This window comes from Triticum urartu, chromosome 4A (genome assembly GCF_056163025.1).
Source record: "Triticum urartu cultivar PI428250 chromosome 4A, HENAU_Tu73, whole genome shotgun sequence".
Taxonomy (NCBI): Eukaryota; Viridiplantae; Streptophyta; class Magnoliopsida; order Poales; family Poaceae; genus Triticum; species Triticum urartu.
In genome coordinates, this window is record NC_141876.1 from 403,194,187 (window position 1) to 403,218,833 (window position 24,647).

Genomic DNA, 24,647 nt, shown 5'->3' on the forward strand with positions numbered 1-24,647 from the left:
ACACTCTAGCGTCTATGTCTAATTTGCACGCAATCTCTGTAACAACAACTTTCGTGCTTGTTAGAGAAACTCTAACAGATGTGTCGTATCAACCCAATCACCATAATAACCACCCATATGGCAAACATGGTCAAATAGGGCGGTCTATCACAGTCACCATACGCCCCTCAGACCACATAATATTTGGAGGCCACTCCAAATGGAGCATGTGAGCCTCCATATTTGAAGGCTAGGGGACGCCGATATGGAGTGACCTTCAAACACACTATTCATGCAGGAGGGAAGTTTCAGCCCAACATCTTTCTCATGCGCCTAGCCTGTTGGAGTGGTTGTTTGGACCAGGTGAGGAATGCACCTCCAAGTGGTGTCATAATTGATGACTATGTGAGTTTGTTGAACATATTTGTGACTTTTTTTGCTTTGATAACAATTTGAGCTCACACTTGCCTCTATTCCAATTGTAGGATCGCATTGCACATGAAAGGTTCAAGCAAATGGATCAAGAAGCTCCACCAAAGAAAGGTGCACTAGTTAACTTGGAAGACAATGATGATAGTGATGATGCACCAAAGGGGGGGGACAAGAACAAGCCCGGTGGAAGAAAGTTGGACAAGGATAGGGTGAACAGGTCGGCTGAAGCATCTAGCTTGAGGAAGCAAGTTAGTGAAATGGTGAAGGTCAAGGAAACCATGTTGGAGAAGCCTCTGGAAACCAAGGTAGCATTGGCCGAGAAGAAGAACCAACAAAAGGAGGCAAATTGGGAGAGGAGATGTGTCTTCGAGGAGCGCAAGATCGCTCTTGAGGAGCAAAAGAGGAGTAGCGAGAAGACCGCCGAGGAGTACCCGTTCTTGATTATGAGTCTGAATGGCATGGAACCAATGACAAGGGAGTTTTCGGAGTTGAAAAGAATGAAGATCATGTTTCAGAGGAGGCAAGAGCTTCAATATCTTATGGCTGGTGGTGCTGGTTTCGGCAATGGAGGTGGTGATGGTGGTTGGTGGTTCGGCAATGTTGGTGGCGGTGCTTTTGGCAGTGGAGGTGGTGGTGGTGCTTTTGGCAATGGAGATGGTGGTGGTGATGCTTCAGCCAATGGAGGTGGTGATGCTTCGGCCGATGGACTTGGTGGTGCTTCCGCCAATGGTGGTGATGATTCTTCGACCAATGTTGTTGACGAAGATGGTGCTATGGCCGATGGTGGAGGAGATGATCTTGGCAACCATGGTGTTGCTTGATTTGATCGTGTTTAATTGTGTTTGATTGCACATTCTTTTGGACAAACTTGTTGCCTCTTGTATTGCGCATGTATTTGGATGTGAGTCATTATCGTACAAGTATTTAAATCGGTGTATTGCATGATTATACAAATTTGTAGTTGATGTGAATATGAAAATCAAAACTGGTTTGCGAGGGCTCCAACGAAACAGATCCCATAAACTCGTACCGTAAATCAGTTTCGCCGGAGCCCTCACCGTACCGCAAATCAGTTTTCGGATGAACCTTAAAACGGTTTTGCGGGACGCCGATTTGCGGGATCTACTAGATAATTAGGATTCTTGATCCCTCTCAATCTCTCTTCAATTCAAGGATCCAAGACGTGCTTTCATAGTCATCTCAGAATATTTGCCATGCTCTAACCAAAGGAAAAACATAGAAATTTAGAGGACAGGGTATCTACAGGAAAGTTTCCTACGGGGTTTCTATGGAATGGGCTATTTCATAAGAATTTTCCTTATCTTTCTGTCTACAATTCATGTATTTCCTGCTGTGACACCCCAATGATAATTTTGCAGTTCTGTATGAATCCAGGATGCATGACGACATCTCACTTTCTGAGTTTTTGCTATCTCTACGTTTTGAGTTCTTGGGCCCTACTTTGTTATGCGTTCAGGCAGTGACCAGGAAACCGCAGACTGGTTTCAGGTAGTCTGCTGTTAAGCCCTTCATTTTGCATCTCGTGCCCATTTCATAGTTCAAACGCTGATGAAACACAAGTTTCAAAACCAATTGGTGTTTCGGTACACTATATATTCAAAAGAGGATTTGGTTCGCATGGAAAAAGAAAACCTATAGAAAAGAGGGAACGATCATATTCTTACACACAAACAAACAACAGTAAGTCAACCGAGTTGTACAAAAGAGCACAAGATATTATGAAACTACTCACTAAACAGAAACTAGATTGAATAGTGCAGATTTATGCATCTGCATCAGAGTCCAAAAGGATTACAAAGTTTCTGATCTGGCTTTCGTTAGTACAAAAAAATAGACGTTCAAATGGCCGCACGGGACAACTCAAAGCTATATTCCTCATGTATACGTCATTGTATTTAAAGGCTAAATAAATAGAAGGGAAGATGGAGAACAAATGGTGAATCAAAGGCAAAATCCTAACATCAAACCTAGAATCTGAACTCGCTATTCCAGATTGGTAAGCTAAGCCAAAACTATATGCTGGGTGGTTCTTTTTGACAAGTTACTTCCAAGCTGTTTCTGCCTATGATGAAGATGCAACCTCAATGGCACTACCAAGGGGCCATGCTGCTTCCACAAACGAACTGCCGTAACGCACCTTCTTTACTAACGTAATATCTTGATAGGGATCCACACCTGAAAGAATATGGGCGGAAAAAAATAAGAAATATGTCGAAAGCTTCTAAGTTATTGCGAATTTTGTCCTGTGCACTAAGTCATACCAAATCCATCCACAAGTAATGTGTGCTGGTAAACAAGATCCATGCAAAGGAATGGAATGTCTTCCTCCGAAACATCAGGATAGGTGGCATGTGCCTCCTTCACATTCAATTTACAAACACGTCGTGCAGCTTCTTCAAAGTCTGATGGTTTAACCTTAGCAACTGCTGCCTTCGGGTTTACAAAACCAGCCTGATGAGACAATGAGATAATAATTAAATGTGTACGTGACAAGAGCAAGCAAGTCAACAGAAACCAGCATCAGAACAATCAGAAAAGTTTAGACGTCAATTTATGGCAGAGGAAAGACTGATGGTTTAGGGATTCCTGACATGCAGGATTTAGATATCTGCTTGATTGCCTGTTGGCTACCTGGGTGGTAAATATTTTTTGGAGAACTGTTTGATTTCAACAAATAAGGGCTTTAGGGCAGGTTGGTAATGGTAGAGGATCATATGGCATTGTCATGGTAGCAAGTAGCAACAAAGGATTTTAGATGGCAGGTTGGCAATGGTGGCAATGTTCACTTCCGGGATGATAACTGGTTTAGGAGCTGCAGTTTAGCAATGCAATGTTGGGATCCATTCATTATTTCTCATGAGCAGGATGGTTAGCCCATGTCTCTGGTGGATCAATCTGAATTTGGTTTTCGGAAGATGTTTTGATTATTGCTCCTTGAACCTCAGGTTTGAACTGTTAAAGATTGAGTCTTTTAGGGGTTGTTTGGATACCTAGATTTTAGAGAACCAGTTATGTATATACTCGTTCCAGGGTCTAACAAACTAAAACTCTGTTTGGGTAATCTAACTAATCCTCGGATAAGCAAAACTTGGTTCTCGTAATACCCGAAATATGAGTTTTTGGAAAAATGGGTCCAACAACGTTTTTGGTAAAATGCGTTTTAGAAATACAGGTCCGGCGTGCATGGAGCTCCGCTGAGAAGGTCTTCCACCACGAGGCCGGCGCCAGCGCCGACGTGGGGCGCCTGACTTGTGGCATCGAGAGCCGCAATGGGCAGCGGTGCCGAGTGGAGCGGCGACGGATGGCGGTGCCGAGTGGAGGGTCGAAAGCAGCGACGGACGGCGGTGCCGAGTGGAGTGGCGAGGCGGCGACTGCAATGTGTACAACCAAGCTGCATGCCGGCGACAGCGACATTGTAGTCTTCACCAACGATGCGACGATGTCGGTCTTCCTCAAGGTCCTGGACGTCTTGCATGGAGGACTGGCAGGCAACGCGCGCGAGCCAGCTCCGCTTCGCCCGCAAGCACCTCTCTGAGCCACGCGGCCTCCAGCGTTGAGGCGACGAGGGAAACACCCGCGCCGGCGTCCGTGCATGAAGTCATGGAGGCCGGCCCGAGCGGACCAGCCGCGTCTAGGATTGAGGATGGAGTTGTGGACTCTTGAGGCTGGAGCTTGGGAAGCTCATCAATGGCAAATTAATTTGGTAAAATTGAGAGAGAAGCTCACGGAAGAATCGCATCAAGGCCAACCATACACCATCCAAACGTGTTTTTCTATATACTGGTTTTTAACAAAATAGTTGGTAAAACCGATTTTGCTAAAAAGCGGCTAAAAACTCGTTTACTATATCCCCGTGGCTTATATCTCCTATCCAAACAACCACTTAGTGAGGAACCTAACTGCATGTTTTGGAACTTTGATGAGAATGCTAGGGTGTAGGGTCTGAGTTCTTTGTAGGCTGTCAAACTTTGGGCTGTATGGTCAATATACCCCAACTCCTGTCATTTGGCAATCGTGCATTCCACCATTTATTCTGATCTTTTAACGGCTGTTGGCAAAAAAAAAATTTGCTGCCACAGATAAACTAAGCAAGGTGCAAAATGTATGCGATAAAATATAACTTATTGTAATGAACCTGAGACGGTACACCGTTTCTTCAAACGTGTCGTGGTTCAAGACTATTGGGGTTTCAATTCTCAATTTGTTGGCATCACAGTATTGGTCAAGATTTTGAATGTCTCGGTGGCGGTTAAGTGAGAATAATCAGTGTGTGCTAAATATCGTCTGTGCTGCAGCCTGCGGCATAATGGTTTTTATAGAAACTAAGTAGTGCAGTTCTTTTTCAGGGAACTGTCTGGTTAGACTAGACTACTTAGATGGCCGAGACCCTGCTATGGTGGTGCTGAATTTGCAATGACCTGTTGTGGCTTCAGATCACCCGCTGTACTGAAAGACTGGAGACTGGAGAGTGAGTCAAAGGAACTACAAAGGATAGCCTGGAGCGAACTGGAACGTGAAGGCTCTGATGGATGTTTGGTGCTGAAATATCCTTTATCTAAGAAGAGAAACAATTGCTGAGTGTGGGACTGCTTGGTTTCATCAATCCAATGGAGGCATGACAAAAAACCCATTTGCCCGAGAATTTTTTTTTTGTCAAAATTCAAAAAGACTTACCTGGGCAGCCCTATCATAGAAAAATGATGCTACAAAAAGATTTTTCTGTCCATCTCCACCACCACCATTCCACACGCCACCAAATGTGCATTTCATGTGAGTGCATGCCGGTTCATCAACTTTAAGAGCTCTGACTGCAACAGCCCTGCACTTGGAATAAGTAGCACCAGATGATGAACCTGAGGCCTCAAATGTATCATCACCATATTGGTATTTCCCTACAATTCAATGTAAATTGCAATTAAAACCCGTCACTGTCGTACAGAATCATAAGGGTAAAATCTGACATGAGCAATTAGCACGTTGAATTCAAGGGTAACTTTCATTATGGGAAAACTGGAACATGCATACACACTAAAGACTCTGCCTACTGAGCAGAATAGGATAGTATAGCAAACATGCTTTTATTAATGCCTCCATTATACAGCATAATGTAAATATTTATTAAAACTTGACTGCATGCAAATTTCCACATGATGAAATATAGTGTTGCTTATTTCGGAATAAGGTACAAAACCTTGCATAGGATAGAACGATGTTCATGAAAAAGAAAAACACCTTAGGTGGCCTTTGTTTGGGCTACACCTTCTGATTCTCAGATTCTAGGATCCTAAAATCAGAAGCTCAAACAAACATATCAGATTTCCGTATAGCTTCCTAGAATCCGATTTCAAAAATGAACTACCAGCGAAGGGAATCCGAAAGCAGCGATTTTGATGATTCGGCCGATTCTGCAGCTTCCCGCAAAACAAAACGGTTCGTTTTATGCCCCGCAGGCTGGGTCAACGACGCCCAACCCCCCTCGTCTCGTCTCCCTCCCATGGCGACCACGACGGCGACAATCGCGACGTAGGAGGTGTGCCTGCTGCGGCTGGAGGATCAGGCGGAGCCCGGCGGCGGCAGCGCCTGGGAGTACCTCGCCTGCAGGTTCCGCATGCGCGGCTCCGCCCCTCGGCCTCGCCCGCAGGCTTCCCTCGCGGCCCGCCCCCATCTTCTGGCCACCAAGCTCTGCCTCCACCGCCACTTCGCCAGCACAGTCGGCTCCAGGATGGGCGGATCTGACTCCACCATCCCCGTCCCTCGCCATATTCCGACCAAGGAGCCGCGTCTCCGCCGCTGCGACGCGCCGCCCCGATCTCCGCGTACGCCAGCCCCGCCGGCTCCAGGATAGGTGGATCCGGCGCCTCCACGTCTGCCCGCCCCGTACTCCGGCAACCAAACCCCACCTCCACCTCCGCTGCTCGAGCTCCGCCTCCAATCTCTGCTCTGTTCTTGGCCTTGGGTAAACAAACAGTACATTCGGGGCTGCAGCTGCTTCAGATTTTCAGGGCAAACAATCTGCTTCAGATTTCCAGAATCTGCAGCTGCAGCTGATTCTCAGAATCCAAGCCGAAGCTGATTTTCAAGAATCCGTAGCCCAAACAAAGGGGGCCTTAGTTTTAAAATTGGCATCCGTCGTTATGATGCTGCCACAATTTCAGTATATTCACATTTAGTTCATTTTAAGTTCTAGAAAGGTAATAACAAGGAAAAGATGAATCAGTTTTAAACATATGGGTGTTGGGCTCGGAAGATAAAGCAAAACCAAGCGGACATACCATGATATCCATCCAACATGCAGTTGCTGTAATCACTGTTTTCACCGGCTTTTAAGATCTCTGCTCTAGCCGCCAGCAAACCGTAATGCAAATAACTGCAGAAAATAATGGCACTTATGTGAATGGTACATACCCATCTTATTTAGATGGAAAGGAAATACTGTGATATCTGTTCAAATAGTCGATGATCACAATGCAGTAAACGATATGTTCTATATGAGAGTGGTGACAGGCAGAATGGGTTGAAGGACACATGGAGCGACCTCCATGACAAAACATTACAGGATACTAAATTTCATTATCCTGTTCAAACTAAACAATTTAAAGTAACATTCGGGCACCTCCAAAGCCGACCCGCAAACCTCCCGCATGCGTCCGGACCGCACTGTCCGGACAGCGGAAGCCATCCAACGCGGGCCTGTATCTGTCCGTGGAGCGGTCCGGACGCGATTTCTCCCGCAATCTGGAGACAAACGTGGGGAGGCTTTGCGGGAGTCCGGACCGCTCCCAAGCCCTCTTCTCACCGCCCTGGCCCACCAAAAACCCCACCCCCCTCCCGCGCGTTTTTGGTCAGCGCCACTCCAGAGCGTCAGCGCCCACATTCATGCCCTGCCAGAGCGGACGCGACCGCTCACTGGCGCCGGCATTGAAGCGGCGCACCAGCCGAGAGAGCGCCGGCCGCGCCGCTTCCCGGTGCAGGCGATTGCCGCGCGTTCAAACGACACGATGGCCGCCCGTCCGTCTGTCTGCCGCCCACATTGATGGCACACAATTACCGAGGCGTCTCCTCCGGCGCCACCCGCCCGTCCCTCTGCCGCCCACCATTGCTATATGAGAAAATTGCAAATGAGCAATGACCGAGCTTGTCAATGGTAAATAAGCAATAGTCTCTTGCTATATAAACCGATGCCCCGGCCATAGCCGCAGTCAGGTCGCAACTTTGCAAGATTGATTGGGACATGCAGGCGGCGAACCACGACAGATTGAGTAGTTTCCACTCAACTATAGTTCACTTCTACTAATGCAAGTGACGGAGTAAAAGAATAAGATGGGCCACTGGGTCAGCCCAAACGTGCACCTTACCTGTGTGATACATCTGCAGTCGTCACTGTCTGGTACCAACATCTAAAGGACAATTATGTATGACCTAAGAGTCCAAACTCCAAATCCAAAATATTTGTAGGTCATTCCTACTGGAGGAATCATAACTACGCAGCATAAAGATTGATTCCACAAAATTTACACCACTAATAACAGGTTCTAGATATAACTGGTGTAGTATCTTGGTCAGAAAAATAATACGACAAAAACGTTCAATGATCCTTGGACATTTGGAGTTTGGGCTACAACCACTTATTTGATGCATACCTGTGAACATAAAGATAATATGTTGTTCCCTTAAGTACCAGCTTCTTCACATATGAATCTTCGCCATCTGAAACTTGAGGAGCCTTTGCTGCATCCTTTTCTGAGATAGCATAAGCCATTTGGACAGAACCACCACCTAAGTCAACCACTCCAACAGTGTGTGAGTAAGGCTTTCCCAATTTCTCCAACAGATAGTTGATGGTAACCTATAAAAGCCAAAGAAACATCCAAGTTGATATATAAGAAAACATTCATGTTGTTTCTTAATGGTAAAGGTTACAAAAGAGCAACAAATGGTAAGTTTCTCTTTACTTCCATCTAGACTAAACATTTTTTTTTTTGGAGTGCATACACAAATTGGGACTGCATCTATCGTACCCACGCGAATGCACCTTCCTGAGATCCGTCTAGAACAGAGACCCAATCTGGTTGGGATTTGAAAGAACTCTTGTCACGAAGGAGATCCCTAACCTGGTATCAAGAATAACCCAAGCGACATATTAATTAAGAATATAAAATGATACTATGATGAAACATGATATAATCCAATCTTGATAGAATGACAGGTACAAGACACACTATTGCTGGATTAATACAAGGAGAATACTTACCGCTTGCAAAATTTCTTCAGACCTTTCAGCTCCTAATGCTCTGAGACCTGCGGTGGCCTGCATAAGGGTTCAACAATAAAAAATCACCAGAAAACCCTTTATGAAAGTCTGTGGATAGCAAAAAAGCCATTACTCACCCCAACCCTGACAGGTGTTTGCTCACGCAATTCTACAGGAACTACTTTTTCAGCTTCCTCAAGAAGAGAAACAAGTGACTCGGCAGCCTCCTGAGGATCCTTGGCATAAGAACTCAAGCCTGGTTTTTTCTGAAATGGAAAAGGGATGAGCATTCAGATAAATTGTACTTTCCCCTCTCTTTTTTCCGTGGAAAATTCTTCTTTTCTATTCAAGTATATTACAGAGTGGCATGAGCATTCATGGATTGTCAGATCATTTTATGTCTAGGACAAAACAAACATCTTTCTCTCTTAATATCCATGAAACTCCTACTGAATTTGACGCATAAACATTTTCGAGTGAAGATAAGCCTTACCAAGGTAGTAAGCTAGTGCATTTTCGAGAAGTGAAGATAAGCCTTACCAAGGTAGTAAGCTAGTGCTGCATACTTGTCTAGGATGTATCTTGGACAATGATAATCAATTACTACATTTTACGTTTGAAGTTTCATAGTTTGTCAAATCATTTTGTGCCTAGGAAGAAACAAGCATCTTTCTCTGCAAGGTCCATCAAAATCCTAATGAACTTAATGCATAAATCCAGTGCTGACAAGCCTTACCAAAGTAGTAAGCTAGCGCTGCATACTTCTCTGGCCAAGAACAGGCCGTAGCTTTGACAATGATAATCAATAAATGAATAAATAATGTTTTAAGTTCGAAGTAAGTTTTTCTCCAGTATAAATAACTCAGCACAAACGCCTTAGATTGATTGACTGACGACCAACCTGGGTTCTATAACTGATAAAAGGGCAAGATTGCCCGTACTTCATAGCAGTTTTTTTCAATTTGCAACTGAATGGTTCTACAGTTTAACAAATTCATATATATTGTTTCTAGAATATCATTCGGGCAAAAGGCAGGTAGAACATCCATTTTTCAAATATTTCAGGAAATACCAGCTAGTTCTGCTTGATATATATGCAGCATTCCATGGTTCATGCGACTGCAGAAGAATAATAGGCATGACCATCCATAAGGTTGACAACTACGAAATAATTGATTGCTTTAGATAAACAAACTGGACCAGGTTATTGAGTTTATCGGGTAGACATCAAATACAAACAGCCGGTAGTACATCTATGTTCCGACAAACATGAGCCAATCATAAGTCAAAGGGCTCAAATTTCCTTCATAGTTGCACACATGAAATGGATTGGTTGTCAACTTGTCATGAACTGATGAGTGTGCCACCCTAGCATGCCAAATGCATTCATGCAACTAGCATCACTGGCGCTACTTACTCTTAATGTCTTTACAACAAACCACCAATGTATATATCAAATTCAATTGTACAATATATTTTTTCTAATTGTGGGGGTACAAGATAGTACGTTCATGGGTCCAATGGTCTACTCAGTGCTGCCATACAGCAATATCCGCATCAAGTGTCGCAAATCACCACTCAACTCAATAGTATGCACTAGTTATTCGTCCAGAGTAAGTTGATTCTGTTTGCTCTCGCATGTGCATGTTTTGCAGGAATGGAACAATCTCATTCCAAACATCAACCCAGAAACAACCATCCCAACGAAAGCTCTCGCATAAGATCACAACAAGAGCAGATCCAGCCAACAACGCCAGCACATTTCGTTATTAAAGATAAGCAGAACCAAAAAAAAAAACACAACAAGTCACCTGCTTGAACAGCTCGATCGCATTCCCTATAGGAACAAGATCCAGGCTCTCGTCGAAGCAGTACACGTGCACGCGGCTCCCGGAGCTTCCGGCGTCAAATATCACCGCATACCTGTTCGATCCGTCACCAACTCCGCCGACGGCCTGGGGTCCCCACCTCCTGCCTCCAGTGGCGAGGAGCACACCGGAGGCCCCGCCAGTGACGGAGGCCGGGGAACGCGGCATGAGGAGGAGCACGAAGGAGACGAGGAGCACCGGCGAGAGCACCACCATCAGCACCCCGCGGTAGCGGTGCAGGCGGTCGGAGACGGCCTCCCCTTGCTGCTGGCGCGCGCCGGCGGCCGAGAAGCGGCGTATCCTGGCGGCCGCCGCAGTAGCCGCAGCGGCATCGGCGGCGGAGGGGCCAACGGTGAGGTCATCGACGGGGAGCAGATCGGCCGCGGAGGGCGAGCGGTAGCGAATGCGGCCGTTGGTCGGGGAAGGCTTGAGCGCCTCCTGCTGCGACGGCTCCAGGGCGTCGGACGGGGAGGCCGCGCGCGGCCTTGCACGGGGTCTGGGTGAGGTGGGGGTGGGCGACGCCAATTGGCGCGCGGGATCTCTCCGCCGCGGCTCACAGCGACCGCTGGGTTTGACCCCGGGGCGGCATTGAGATCGGAGGGGGGCGAACTGGTGACTTGGGTGATGATGAATTCGCTGCGCTCGATTGGAGAGGGGAGCGAGGAGAGGGGAGGGGGGAAACCCGGTGTGGTTAGTTTGGTTTACCGGTGAAGCCGTGACCGGAAATACGACGAGGGCCCAGAGCACGGCATCCGACGGCTGAGATTGAGGCAGTCAGGTCAGATGGTTCGATCTCAGCCACTGGATGTTGTCTCTGCACTTGGGTTCAGCCTCGGCCATTGGATCATAGTTACCCGATTTGCGATTCACGGTTCGCTGGGTTCGGATTCGCGGTCCGTCGTACATCTCTAGTTCGGTGGGGGTATATACATCTCTAGTTCGTGAATCGGCCAACTGATTCGTGAATCAAAGGACTCTGATTCATGGACAATAACCCGGATTCGTGAATTTGATAATTTCGATTCATGAATTCGGTGTAAGCAAACAAATTTATATGGGGTCCAGATAAGCAATTTGGTTACATGACTAGGAATACATGCATAAAGACATAAGGATTCTATTTTCATAGTTTAACAAAAAATGTACTTAGAAAAATACTAGTATTACATTGGTTGACTCTTCATGCATAGGAAGCCCTTAATGAGCACTTGAATCAGAGACGTGGCCATGGTTGAGGTAGTCGACTCTTCTCTGTCGTGTCCATGGGGATCATCTCGATTGGTTTGTTGTTGTGAAGTTGAAATTGTGGTGACGGGCCCGGTGGCGTATGATGGTGGGTAACAGGTGGTTTGTTCGATGATCTTTCCCGGCGCGAGTGCCTGGTTCTCCTTCGTGGTTCTCTGCCAGAGTCGGAGCTGCGTTGTCTAGTCACAATGGCTGAGCCTAGTGTAGATCTTTATACATCTCCACATGGGCACTAAAGCGTGGGTTGGGTCGACGATTGCCTACGGCGAAGTCAGAGTCGTCTGCTCAGGATTTAGGGAAGACGATGACGCCTCTAGGGGAGGAGTGATAACGATGACGCATGTGTGATGTCTCGACGAAGCCCTCTTTGGAGTGGTGTGGGTGGATATCTTATGTGTGCCGCTTAGCGGTTGTGATGGTTTTAGCCGATTCTCCATACTTAACTTGGTAATCAGGTTTTCGCTCGATTTTGCCCACACACACAATCAAGTTTGGAACTTAGTAGGCTCTCTAGAAGGTGCTAAATGTTACAAATGTAAATGGATCTATAATGATACGCGGATGAAATTGTTTACAACCATAAAGCTCAACGTGTTGCAAAGTATTTTTGACAAGTTAAAGGAGTTGACTTTGGCGAGATCATCTCGCCATAGTGATGCTTAACCCAGTTCAGATTATTCTATCAGGTGTTGCACATTTCGATTATTAGATGTGGCAGATGACCGTCAAAACGGATTTCCTCAATAAACATTTAATCGAGGATATACACATGATACAACCCGAGGGTTTGACGATGCTAAGGATGCTATACGTTATGCAAACTTCATAGGGTCAAAAGCAATCATAAAGGAGTTAGAATCTTTGTTTTGATAAAATAGTCAAAAAGTTTGACTTCATCAAGAATGGGGAAGGTGCTTGTGTTTGCCAGAAAGCAAGTGAGAGTTCGATAACATTTCTAATACTTTATATGGATGACATAACGTTGATTGGAAATAAAATGAATTTCTTGACACGAAATAGGAATTCATTGTAGATAGTTTTTCGATGAAGAACTTGGGCTAGAAACATACATATAGGGATACAATGATCTATGATAGAGTGAGGCACCTAATAACGCTAAGCCAAAATACATGTTAATAGACTACTAATAGGTTTAGTATGAAAATGCCAAGAAGTGTTCTTGCCGAGGTCACATGGAAATATTGACAATATACTAAAAGGTTTGGTATACGCCAAGAAGTGTTATTTTCAAGGTCACATGAAATATTTTGAGCAAGACTCAGTATTCTAAGAGGACCGATGAGCAAGAACACATGAGTGATATTCTATATACATTTTTGTATGGATTTATCATATAAGCCATGGTACGCACACAACCAGATAGATCATATGATGTGAGTGTTACGAGCAAGATACCAATATGATCAAGGTGTTGATCAAGTGGACTACAGCGGAAAATATCCTTAAGTACTTGAGAAAGTTCTAAGGACGTATTTCTCATAAAAGGACATGATGAAGAACTTCGTTGTGAAGTGTTACACTAATGCATGATCATTGTAAATTTTATGAATACACAAAACGATGGCAAGGTAAGCTAGAATCGTTCCAAGAAGAAAACTATGGAGGTTTTTACAACAAAGGCTGAGTATATCATCACTTTAGAAGTAGCAATGGAGGGTGAAAGATCGTGGATGCCGCCTAGGGGGGGTGAATAGGCGCTTCAAAATAATTATGGTTTGGGCTTGAACAAATGCAAAATAAAACAAGCATTTAATTTGTCAAGCACAAAACCTAAAACAACTAGGCTCAACTATGTGCACGAACAACTTATGCTAAGCAAGATAAACAACTAAGTGATAGCAAGATATATAACATGAAACACTATGGCTATCATAAAGTAAAGTGCATAAGTAAAGGGCTCGGGTAAGAGATAACCAAGGCACTCTAAGACGACGATGTATCCCGAAGTTCACACCCTTGCAGATGTTAATCTCCTTCTGGAGCGGTGCGGAGACACAGTGCTCCCCAAAAAAGCCACTAAGGTCATCGTAATCTCCTCACGCCCTCACACAATGCAAGATGTCGTGATTCCACTAAGGGACCCTTGAGGGCGGTCACTGAACCCGTACAAATGGCAACCCTCGAGGACGATCACCGAACTTGTACACTATGGCAACCCTTGGGGCGGTCACCAGAACCCATACAAATTGCTCGCGACAATATCCACAATGAAATTGGAGACCCCAACGCTTGCTCGGAGCTTTTCACCACAATGATTGAGCTTTGAGACACCACCAACCGTCTAGGGCGCCCAAGCACCCAAGAGGAACAATCTCTAGGGTACCAAGAACCCAAGAGTAATAAGCTTCTCAATTTTTCACTTCCATGTATCATCGTGGAGAACTCAAACCGACGCAACTAATCCAATGGCAAGAACACACGAAGTGGTCAAGTTCCTCACTCCCAAATCCCACCAAAGCAACACAAGTTATGGAGGAATATGAGATGAAGAACTAGGAGATCACTAAGAACTCCAAGATCTAGATCCAAGGGGTTCTCCTCACATCGAGGAGAAAGTGATTGGAGGAAACATAGATCTAGATCTCCGAGTGGTCCTCAGTCTAGCCAAGTTGACCAATCGAGTCGTCGAAGAAGATACCGATGTCGATGACAAAGCTTGGTTCTGACGCGTAGATCGCGCGGGTTCAATTTGAATTCCCATCGCACCGCGGCAACTACCCGCAGGGACCTGTACGGGCCACCAATGTTGGTGTTAAATCTGGCATATCTCGAGGTAGGGGTCCAAACCTAAGCATCTCGGAGCGATGGTAACATGGACACATGATTTTACCTAGGTTCGGGATCTCTTGAAGAGATAATACCCTATATCATGCTTTTCATTGTATTGATGTGAGGGATAATACATAGTACATGTATCTACCACGAGATTGTTGTGTACGATTCTAATGATCTGGAATATCATCTATCGACTAGCCTAGCCTCGACTTATATAAGCTATCGGAGGCCTAGGATAACAAGAGTCCTAGTCGGATACGTCGGTGAAGAGGAGTCCCTGTCTTGATCACCAAGTCTTGTGAAATCTTCCTCGTATATGTCATGTGCAGCCTGAAGTGGCCTAATAGTGAACCGCCATGGGGGTCCTCGGCCCGATCCACCTGGTCGGGAGACGACATGGTTAGTACTTGAAAGTGCAACTAATCCCCGGGTGGTTTTGGTAATTCATAACAACATATATCTCATTGAACTAATGTCCATTTAAGATAAATATTTCAGGATGTTCAATGATTGGCATGGCAAGGACTAGAGATGTGGACCCCTCAAAATGCTAAGGAAAAGGATTGGCAAAAGCTCAAGACTCTACATTTTTAAGTGATCCAAGATCACATTGAGTCCATAAGAAAGTCAATACTATTAAAAGGGGATGAGGTGCTGCTTAATGATCTATTTGCTCAAGTGCTTAGTGATATTGCTCCAAATCCCTCAACCACTTTCTCTATCCAGATATTTCCAAACCCAAACTCCAACTCGGCCCCACTGATATTTCCTATCCGGAGCCACCAAGTTCATCTGGACTTAGCAACTGCCAAACCCTAACAAATCGGATCCACTTATATGGCCTTGCCAGCTCTCTGTTGCTTATTGTGATTGTTTCAGTCCCACTGAGAATTGCAATTGGTCCCTGATGACCCACAAGTATAGGGGGTCAATTGTAGCTCTTTTCGAAAAGTAAGAGTGTCGAACCCAACGAGGAGCAGAAGGAAATGACAAGTAGTTTTTAGTAAGGTAGTGTCTGCAAGTGCTGAAATTGTAAGTAGCGGGTAGTTTGTAACAAGCAAGTAACGATAATAGTAACAAGTATGCATCAAGGTAGCCTAATCCTCTTGAGGCAAAGGACAGGCCAAAACGGTCTCTTATAACAAGCAAAGCGTTCTTGAGGGCACACGGGAATTTCATCTAGTCACTTTCATCATATTGGTTTGATTTGTGTTCGCTACTTTGATAATTTTATATGTGGGTGGACCGGTGCTTAGGTGTTGTTCTTACTTGAACAAACCTTCTACTTATGATTAACCCTCCCGCAAGCATCCGCAACTACGAGAAAAGTATTAAGAATAAATTCTAACCATAGCATTAAACTCTAGGATCCAATCGGTCCCTTACGGAATAGTGCATAAACTGGGATTTAAGTTTCTGTCACTCTCGCAACCCACCATCTATTTACTACTCCACAATGCATTCCCTTAGGCCCAAATATGGTGAAGTGTCATGTAGTCGACGTTCACATGACACCACTGAGGGAATCACAACATACATATTATCAAAATATCGAACACATATCAAATTCACATGATTACTTGCAACATGATTTATCCCGTGACCTCAAGAACGAAGGTAACTACTCACAAACAACAAACATGCTCATGATCAGAGGGATATTAATATGCATAATGGATCTGAACATATAATCTTCCACCAAATAAACCATATAGTAATCAACACTACTAGTCACCCCCTAGCAACAATCTATACTTCCGGTAACAAGATTGAATACAAGAGATGAACTAGGGTTTGAGATGAGATGGTGCTGGTGAAGATGTTGATGGAGATTGCCCTCCCCAAGATGGGAGAGTTGTTGTTGATGATGATGACGATGATTTCCCCCTCCGGGAGGAAAGTTCCCCTGGCAGAATCGCTCCGCCGGAGGGCAAAAGTGCTCCTGCCCAAGTTCCGCCTCGAGGCGGTGGTGCTTCTTCCCAAAAGTCCTCCCCTTATTTTTTTTCTAGGTCAAAACCACTTATATACCAGAAGATGGGCACCGGAGATGGGCCGAGGAGGCCACAACCCACCAGGGCGCGCCATGGGGGCCTGGCGCGCTCAGGTGGGTTGTGCCCACCTGGTGGCCCACCTCTGGTGTTTATTGACTCCAATATTTCTTAAATAATCCATAAAAAATCTCCGTAAAGTTTCAGCCCATTTGGAGTTGTGCAGAATAGGTGGCCTGACGTAGCTTTTCCAAGTCCAGATTTCGAGCTGCCGGAATTCTCCCTCTTGGTGTGTTCCTTGCAAATTATGAGAGAAAAGGCATTAGAATTACTCCAAAGAGCATTATTATGGATAAAAACATTATAAATAACAGTAATAAAACATGATGCAAAATGGACGTATCAACTCCCCCAAGCTTAGACCTTGCTTGTCCTCAAGCGAAAACCGAAATTGAAAAACATGTCCACATGCTTTGAGAGATTGATCTTTGATCATAGAAGCATCATGTTGATTATAACAGCAACGACATTAAACATAGGACTTTTATCATAGAACTTTTATCATATACTTCTTATGAATAAGTAATAGTTCATCACACAATCGAAGTATAAAGCAAAAACTCTATTAGAAACCAACAAACTATGTTCTCAGTCAACTTTGCAACTACAATTCATCATCTTTTTAGGAAGGGTCACGTGTTGGAGCCTTTAGGCAAGTCCACATACTCAACCATGCAAACTAAGGCATATCCTAGTGGTGGGTAGGGGCTGATGCCTTCCCACCCACTCAGGTTCAAGGCATGGCACTTGCAATTTGGGCTTATTGCACCAATTATACTGTAGGGGGTTCCCTTACAGTCTTTCTGTCAAAAAACATACTCAACCATCATATAGTGTTCTATGATTGCTAACACTCACCTTGTACCCATGAGCAAAACGTTTCAACTGGACACATAGAAAGATAGGGGCTTATTATTTTGCCTCCCAACATACTCACCTCAAGGGTGATGTCAACAATAATAACTCATACTATCTATATCCAACTGGACATATGTGCCTAGATCTTTCCTCACCACATGATGCTTGCCAAAAGAGAAAAATAAAAAGGAATAGAAGGAAAACTTTGACTCTTTGCATAAAAGTAAATACATAAAAGTAAAAGATAGGCCCTTCACAGAGGGAAGCAGAGGTTGCCATGGGCTTATTTGTTTACATGCTTGATCCCTTAGTGCAAGAGAACGTCACGTTGCATTTCCCCTTAAGATGACAACCTTTATTATGCAGTCTGTAGCTTTTATTCTTTGTCATCCAAGTTCGTACAACGCTCAATTTTCTCTTACACTAAATGATCTCACATATTTTGAAGCAATTTTTATTGCTTTTTTGCACTGATGACAACTTACTTGAGGGATCTTGCTCAATCCCTAGTTAGGTATGGTGGACTCTTGAAGAAGATCTGGGTTTAAGAGTTTTTGGATGCACAAGTAGTATCTCTACTTAGTACAGAATTTTTGACTAGCAAAGATAGGGGGCAAGCATCACATGTTAAAGGATCTATGACAATATGACTTCTATGTGAATATAAACAAACATAAACCATTAAGTTGTCTTCCTTGTCCAACGTCAACAATTTTGGCATATAATATTTTGATGAGGGCTCACAATCACAAAAGATTTCTAGGATAGTATATCTATATGTGAATCTTCTCTTCCTTTATTAATTCTTTCATGAGTTACGCCATTGACTAATGCTATGTTTGTCAATTTCTAATAAAATTTTCTACCTATACTTTTCCTTATGTGGTGCTATCACCTACCATAGGATTAGTATATAATCTTTTCATTATTTATTTCGTTTCTTCATTTATTTCCTTTCTCTTTTTATTTATTCATTTGCAGCATGAAAGTAAAGAAAGCAAAAACTAAAACTACTTCATTATATAACTTGCACATGATTAGAAGGATAGATCACTAAGCAAACTCTCAAAAGAAGAAAGGATCAAACTAAACTTTATTTCATATGAAAGCAAAAGATTGAACTAAGATAAATAAAAGCAAAAAGATAGTGGGATGATACGATACCGGGGCACCTCCCCCAAGCTTGGCGGAAGCCAAGGGGAGTGCCCATACCCGATACTCAATTCTCCTTTTGGTGGTGATGGAGATATCCTATCATTGGAGGAGCTTGAAAAGGCCAGTGTAGATGGGATCTGACAGAAAACAACAAGGAAAAAGAGAACAACGGATTTCTCCGTGATATAGTGATCAACAGATTTGGAAAGTGTATATAGATTTTTTTATCTTGCAGGACAAGTATATGGTAGAAAAACAGAGTACGGGAGGTGTCCCAGGTGGGCACCCTGGCGCGCCCTGGTGTCTTGTGTCCACCATGGTACGCTTCCTAGGAGTTTCTTTATTTCAAAATTTTAAAATATTCCAAAACTGATGAAAAATATTTTTGCAGATTTTTCGGAGTCCGTTTACTTACTGTATCACGTACCTCCTTATTTTCACGATTCTAGAGTGTTCCGGAAGGACTCTTTTATGTGTTCTTCCGGTGTCAAAGTCTGTATAATATTACTTTCAACATTAATAGGCGTACCTCAGATATAATGCTTTATTCGTTGACCATTGACAATCTTCGGGTTAGTGCCTTCGAAATTATTTATTTTGATGGCTCCAGACCGGTAAACCTCCTCGATGACATAGGGGCCTTCCCATTTCGAGAGGAGCTTCCCTGCAAACAAAATCTAAAACAAGAGTTGTACAAAAGAACATATTCTCCAACTTTAAACTCACGTTTTTGGATTCTTTTGTCATGCCATCTTTTAACTTTTTCTTTGAATAACTTTGCATTTTCATAAGCTTGGTTTCTCCATTCATCTAATGAGCTTATATCAAATAACCTCTTTTCACCAGCAAGTTTGAAATCATAATTGAGTTCTTTAATTGCCCAATAAGCTTTATGTTCTAACTCAAGAGGCAAATGACAAGCTTTTCCATAAACCATTTTATAAGGAGACATACCCATAGGATTTTTATATGTTCTTATATAAGCCCAAAGTGCATCATCTAATTTCTTAGACCAATTCTTCCTGGACCTATTGACAGTCTTTTGCAAAATTAATTTTGTTTCTCTATTGCTAAGTTAAACTTGACCACTAGACTGGGGATGATAGGGTGATGCAATTCTATGGTTAACATCATACTTGGCAAGCATTTTACGAAAAGCACCATGAATAAAGTGTGAACCACCATCAGTCATTAAGTATCTAGGGACTCCAAACCTTGGGAAAAGTAACTTCCGTAAGCATTTTAATAGAGGTGTTGTGATCAGCACTACTAGTTGGAATAGCTTCTACCCATTTATTAACATAATCAACAACAGCCAAAATATGTGTATACCCATTAGAGGAAGGAAAAGGTCCCATGTAATCAAATCCCCAAACATCAAAAGGCTCAACAACAAGTGAATAATTCATAGGCATTTCTTGACGCTTACCGATATTACCTATTCTTTGACATTCATCACAAGATGAGACAAACTTACGAGCATCCTTGAAGAGAGTAGGCCAATAAAATCTAGATTGCAATACCTTGTGAGTAGTTCTATCTCCAGCATGATGCCCTCCATAAGCCTCAGAGTGACATTTTTGTAGGATTTGTCCCTCTTCATGCTTAGGTACACAACATCTAATAATACCATCTACTCCTTCTTTATAAAGATGTGGGTCATCCCAAAAGTAATGTCTTAAATCATAGAAGAATTTTTTTCTTTTGTTGATATGTGAATCTAGGTGGCAAATATTTAGCAACAATGTAATTAGCATAGTCAGCATACCAAGGAGTACCATTAGCAACATTTATTGCGGCTAATTGCTCATCAGGAAAACTATCATCAATAGGAAGTGGGTCATCAAGCACATTTTCAAGCCTAGACAAATTATCAGCTACGGGGTTCTCAACTCCTTTTCTATCAATGATATGTAAATCAAATTCTTGTAACAAGAGAACCCAACGAATAAGTCTAGGTTTAGCATCTTTCTTTTCCATAAGATATTTAATAGCAGCATGGTCTGTGTGAACAGTTACTTTGGAATAAAAAATATAAGGTCTAAATTTATCACAAGCAAACACCATTGCTAAGAATTCTTTTTCAGTAGTAGCATAATTCCTTTGAGCACTTGTAACATCCCAAAATTCTAAATTTTGGAATGTTATATTAAATAAATAGTTTTGATTGTTTGTTTGATTGTTGTGTAAATGATTGGGTGAAATTGAGTGCAATTTGAAACTTTTTGAAAGTTGAATGAGAGGGAATAAAAGGACTTTCCCAAAAGTGTTCCCATCTGAAATGATTTGAAACCTCATTTGAAAGTAATGCAAACTTCATGCCACTCAACAACTTTCAAGAGAGGAGATGAAATGACTTCTCCAAAGTTTAAATGAAAGAGAGTGGGGAGTTAAACCACTTTGAAATTCCATTTGGAATCCTTCCCATTTGAATAGTTTCAAATTCCTCTGACCCATTGCAAAATAAAGAGAGGAGTAATATGACACTCCAAACCAGGGGCAAATTTGAAATATATTTGAATGAGGAAAAACAAAAAAGATTTGGAAGTGGTTTGAATTTCAATTTCAAGACCATTTAGGAGTTATTTGACTTTTAGTCAAATTATTTTTCTCCTAAAATTAAATAAATGGAAATAAGGTTAAAATGATTCCCTTCAATGGAAAATTAGGAGAAAATAATTTTGAAATCATTTTGGTATTTTAAAAATGTTTTTATTGGGTTTTATTGCAACAATGGCATTGTTTGCTTTATTCGAATTTTGGTGGCTTTTATTTGTACATGAAAATATGTGCATGTTTTAGGATTTAGTTTTCTGAAAATTTTGGTATATAATATGTCTATATAAAAGTCTTATTGTTTTTCCTTTATTTATTTTTCTTGTCTGTGCTTATTCCAAAAAAAATGGCCAAAGCCCTCTGTTGCCAACCGGCCCGACTCTCTCTCTCTCCCCCTCCCTCCCAAAGGCCCAGCTGGCATAGCCGCACGCCCGAACCGGCTTCCCATCGGTCGCCCGCACCTCTCCCTCGCTCTAGCACTCGCTGACAGCGGACCCCACACCTTCTTCCTCCTCCCGCAAGAATCTCCACAAATCTTGCATGCACAAGGTTTCTTCATAACCTTTCCATAAGGCTTCAACTTCTGGGACACAAGCCGAGACTTTGGCAAAGTCAACTTAAATTCTTTCCAAGTGGTTACTCCTTGCCATCCATTCATGGTTTGGTACATCCTCCACCAAGTAGCAGCACCTCTTTCAAAGCACAGAAGAGCATGTTGGGTCATATCATGTCCAACTATAGGGTTATTCTCCATGTGATCCTCCATGTTCTGAATCCATCGGTCTGTCTCCAATTGACTCATCGGTCCCGAAAATACAAGCTCATCTCCATTCATCCTCTATTAGGTCCATGGGTTTTGGGGTGAGATAAGAGAGAGAGGGAGAGGGATGCACACAATACAAACAATGGTTTTGAAAAGACAGATTTTTATTGTGGCTGTCGGAAAACAACAATTAAATGACAGCTCACAATCATCACATCTAACGTGAGTATATAACAAGGGTTTGGTCTTCTAATGGTCAACATTGCCAAACTCTTCAAGTCTTTTTCATGTCTCCAATGGCTTCTTCCGACCATACTTGTCTTTCTCAAGTTCTTTTGCCAGATCATCTCTATTGACGCAAAGTCTATCGTGGCGTCCTTTAATATTTCTGGAGTTGCATTCCAAACTTCTAGGTTTCAACATCCTTGGCATGAACCATGTCCTACTGTCCTTTAGTTCCTGACGAATCTCCGGTATCTCGAGGTTCTGCTCCTCCAGCTTGGCTACTTCAACTTCTGGGTCCTAAGTTCTTCACGAAATGCTTTCTCGTCAAATACAACTTCCTGCATGTCCATCTTAATTTCTTGATGTAACACTCCAGATCCTGGTGATACACCATCTAAAGTTAAAACTTCATCTCTTGCTGATAGATGCTCCATCAGCCTTCTACCATCCAATCCTTCCATGCATATGCATGCTTAACTCCGCACGGTGACAATAGCATAAGCGGGCGATAACCTCATGGATAGCCGTGTTTCTGCTCTTGTCATTTCCATGAGCTATCTCTCCATAGTTGATATCTCCTGCATTAGGGTTTTCCTTGACAAAACTTCGAGTTCTCATACTCCTTGTTTCAGTCTTTCTCCGATACACCTTGATCTCGGGTATTGACAATTTCCATAGTCTGCCAGGTTCCATAAGGGTAGCCTTCCTAGGTCATACAAATCTGGGAATTCTTCAGAGCCTTCAATTCTCCTAGTCTTCAGAGTCTTCAACAGCTGTAGTTTCCATTATCATAATGTATGGTAAAATCCTCTTCATTCCGAATGGTCTTACTAGTCTGATATCCTGTACTTCTTGGAGTGTTCTCATCAGTCGAATCTTCGTGGTCAAAAGGGAAAAGGGGTATGGTCTCACTAAAAAAGGAATTTTTGAATAAGCTCAGAAGAGAAGAGAGGTAAAAGATCTTTTTGAAATGGAAAGTTGTAGACAAAAATCTTTGCTATGGGCTTGCCAGTTTCTAGGGTCACGTCCTACAGTCAACATGTGCTCTGATACCATCTTGTAGCGACCTGACCCGAATGGATCAAGTCTCTGTGCTTAAGTGTCATCCCTGGATCGGTATGCTGACACACACAGTACTCGAAGGATTTATAACAGAGGTAAATCACATGTATAAAGTAACGTAAATACTATTACCTCAATCCATATAGCGGAAGCAACAAGGTTGTGGATTCCCATCAACACCAACGGCAAAGTTGAGTGTAGAAATCGTAACCCTAACGTATCACTTACTCGTCGTAAGATAATCCTGCAACATGAGACGTTGCAGCCCGAAACGGGTCAGTACATTGAATGTACTGGCAAATTCACACCATAGAGAAAATGATGAATAAGACTATCACTACATGCATATTTGGCTGGTGGAAAAGCTCTATGGTTATAAGGTTTTTGCGTAAAGCCAATTTTTCCCTACTTCAAAGGAATACATTTTAATTTACTATCATGGTGGTTGTTGAACATTGAGAATGGTTGACAGCATTCTCAATCCCAATTAAGTAACATCATTAAACCCAACAATATTTATTTAAAGTAACGTGACGAGATCAACAGGATAATCCAAGAACTAGATACTCAAGATGTCCATAACCGGGGACACGGCTAATCATGATTAGTTTATACACTCTGCAGAGGTTTGCGCACTTTTCCCCACAAGACTCGATCGCCTCCATTTGGTTTCTCACACTACATGGTGTTTGAGAAACGGATGACCGAGACATAGCCTTTCAGAAGCGCTAGCACCTTACGATCAGGTAGACCGGTACACCTACATCCCCTACATCTGCTAGTCTACCACTGTAAGAGTTCGCACAACTTAGTCAACTATGCCAGAGCCCATAATGGCTTGTGGCTGCACACGGAAGTTTCTAGCATGAAAGATCTTATGATCCCTTTGAGCCTGGGTGGCGGTCCAAAATAAAAACAGGCAAGTCCTGATAGACATCAGGTGCCTCAATCCACCCAGATGTGTGTTTAAGTTGCCACCTTAGATAAACCATTAAAATTATCAACTCACATCTGTCATGGATATCACTCACCCAATCCACGTCTACTAGCATAGCATGGCATAAGAGCAAACGTAGAAGTAACTCCCAAAGGTTTCATAATAATACAGGTGATAGGTACTACCTCATCTACTTCCCATCCCACAATTTAATTAGATCCTAATCATGCAATGTGAGAGGATTGATCTAATGCAATAAAACATGGGTGGTAGAAAAGGTATGATCAAAGTGTTACTTGCCTGCAATGTTGATGAAGATGATGCGCACTCAAAACTCTTGATAGTTCTACTCGTCACACTCCGGTTAATCTATCGTAAGCAAGCAATAGTAACCACACATAAGCAATCACTCAAAAGATCAGAAAGATCGAAGAAGTCGATTCGGAAAACA

The 24,647-nt window shown here is 43.0% G+C and overlaps 2 protein-coding genes across 2 annotated transcripts; one reads left to right on the top strand and one right to left on the bottom strand.

Annotated features, from left to right (window-relative positions):
- The first annotated feature begins 668 nt into the window (after nucleotides 1–668).
- LOC147975982 (uncharacterized) lies at nucleotides 669–1,232 on the top strand. The gene has a single exon (XM_087520671.1). It carries the CDS (start codon nucleotides 669–671, stop codon nucleotides 1,230–1,232), a length of 564 nt encoding a protein of 187 aa, XP_087376797.1.
- Nucleotides 1,233–2,146: 914 nt separating this feature from the next.
- On the bottom strand, nucleotides 2,147–11,239 carry LOC125551531 (putative apyrase 1). Its single transcript, XM_048714789.2, has 9 exons — nucleotides 10,495–11,239; nucleotides 8,821–8,949; nucleotides 8,684–8,740; nucleotides 8,451–8,543; nucleotides 8,073–8,278; nucleotides 6,705–6,799; nucleotides 5,107–5,324; nucleotides 2,694–2,883; nucleotides 2,147–2,607 (listed from the first exon to the last, which is right to left on the bottom strand). Exons 1-9 carry the CDS (start codon nucleotides 10,765–10,767, stop codon nucleotides 2,495–2,497), a joined length of 1,374 nt encoding a protein of 457 aa, XP_048570746.2. The 5' UTR covers nucleotides 10,768–11,239; the 3' UTR covers nucleotides 2,147–2,494.
- Nucleotides 11,240–24,647: the final 13,408 nt, after the last annotated feature.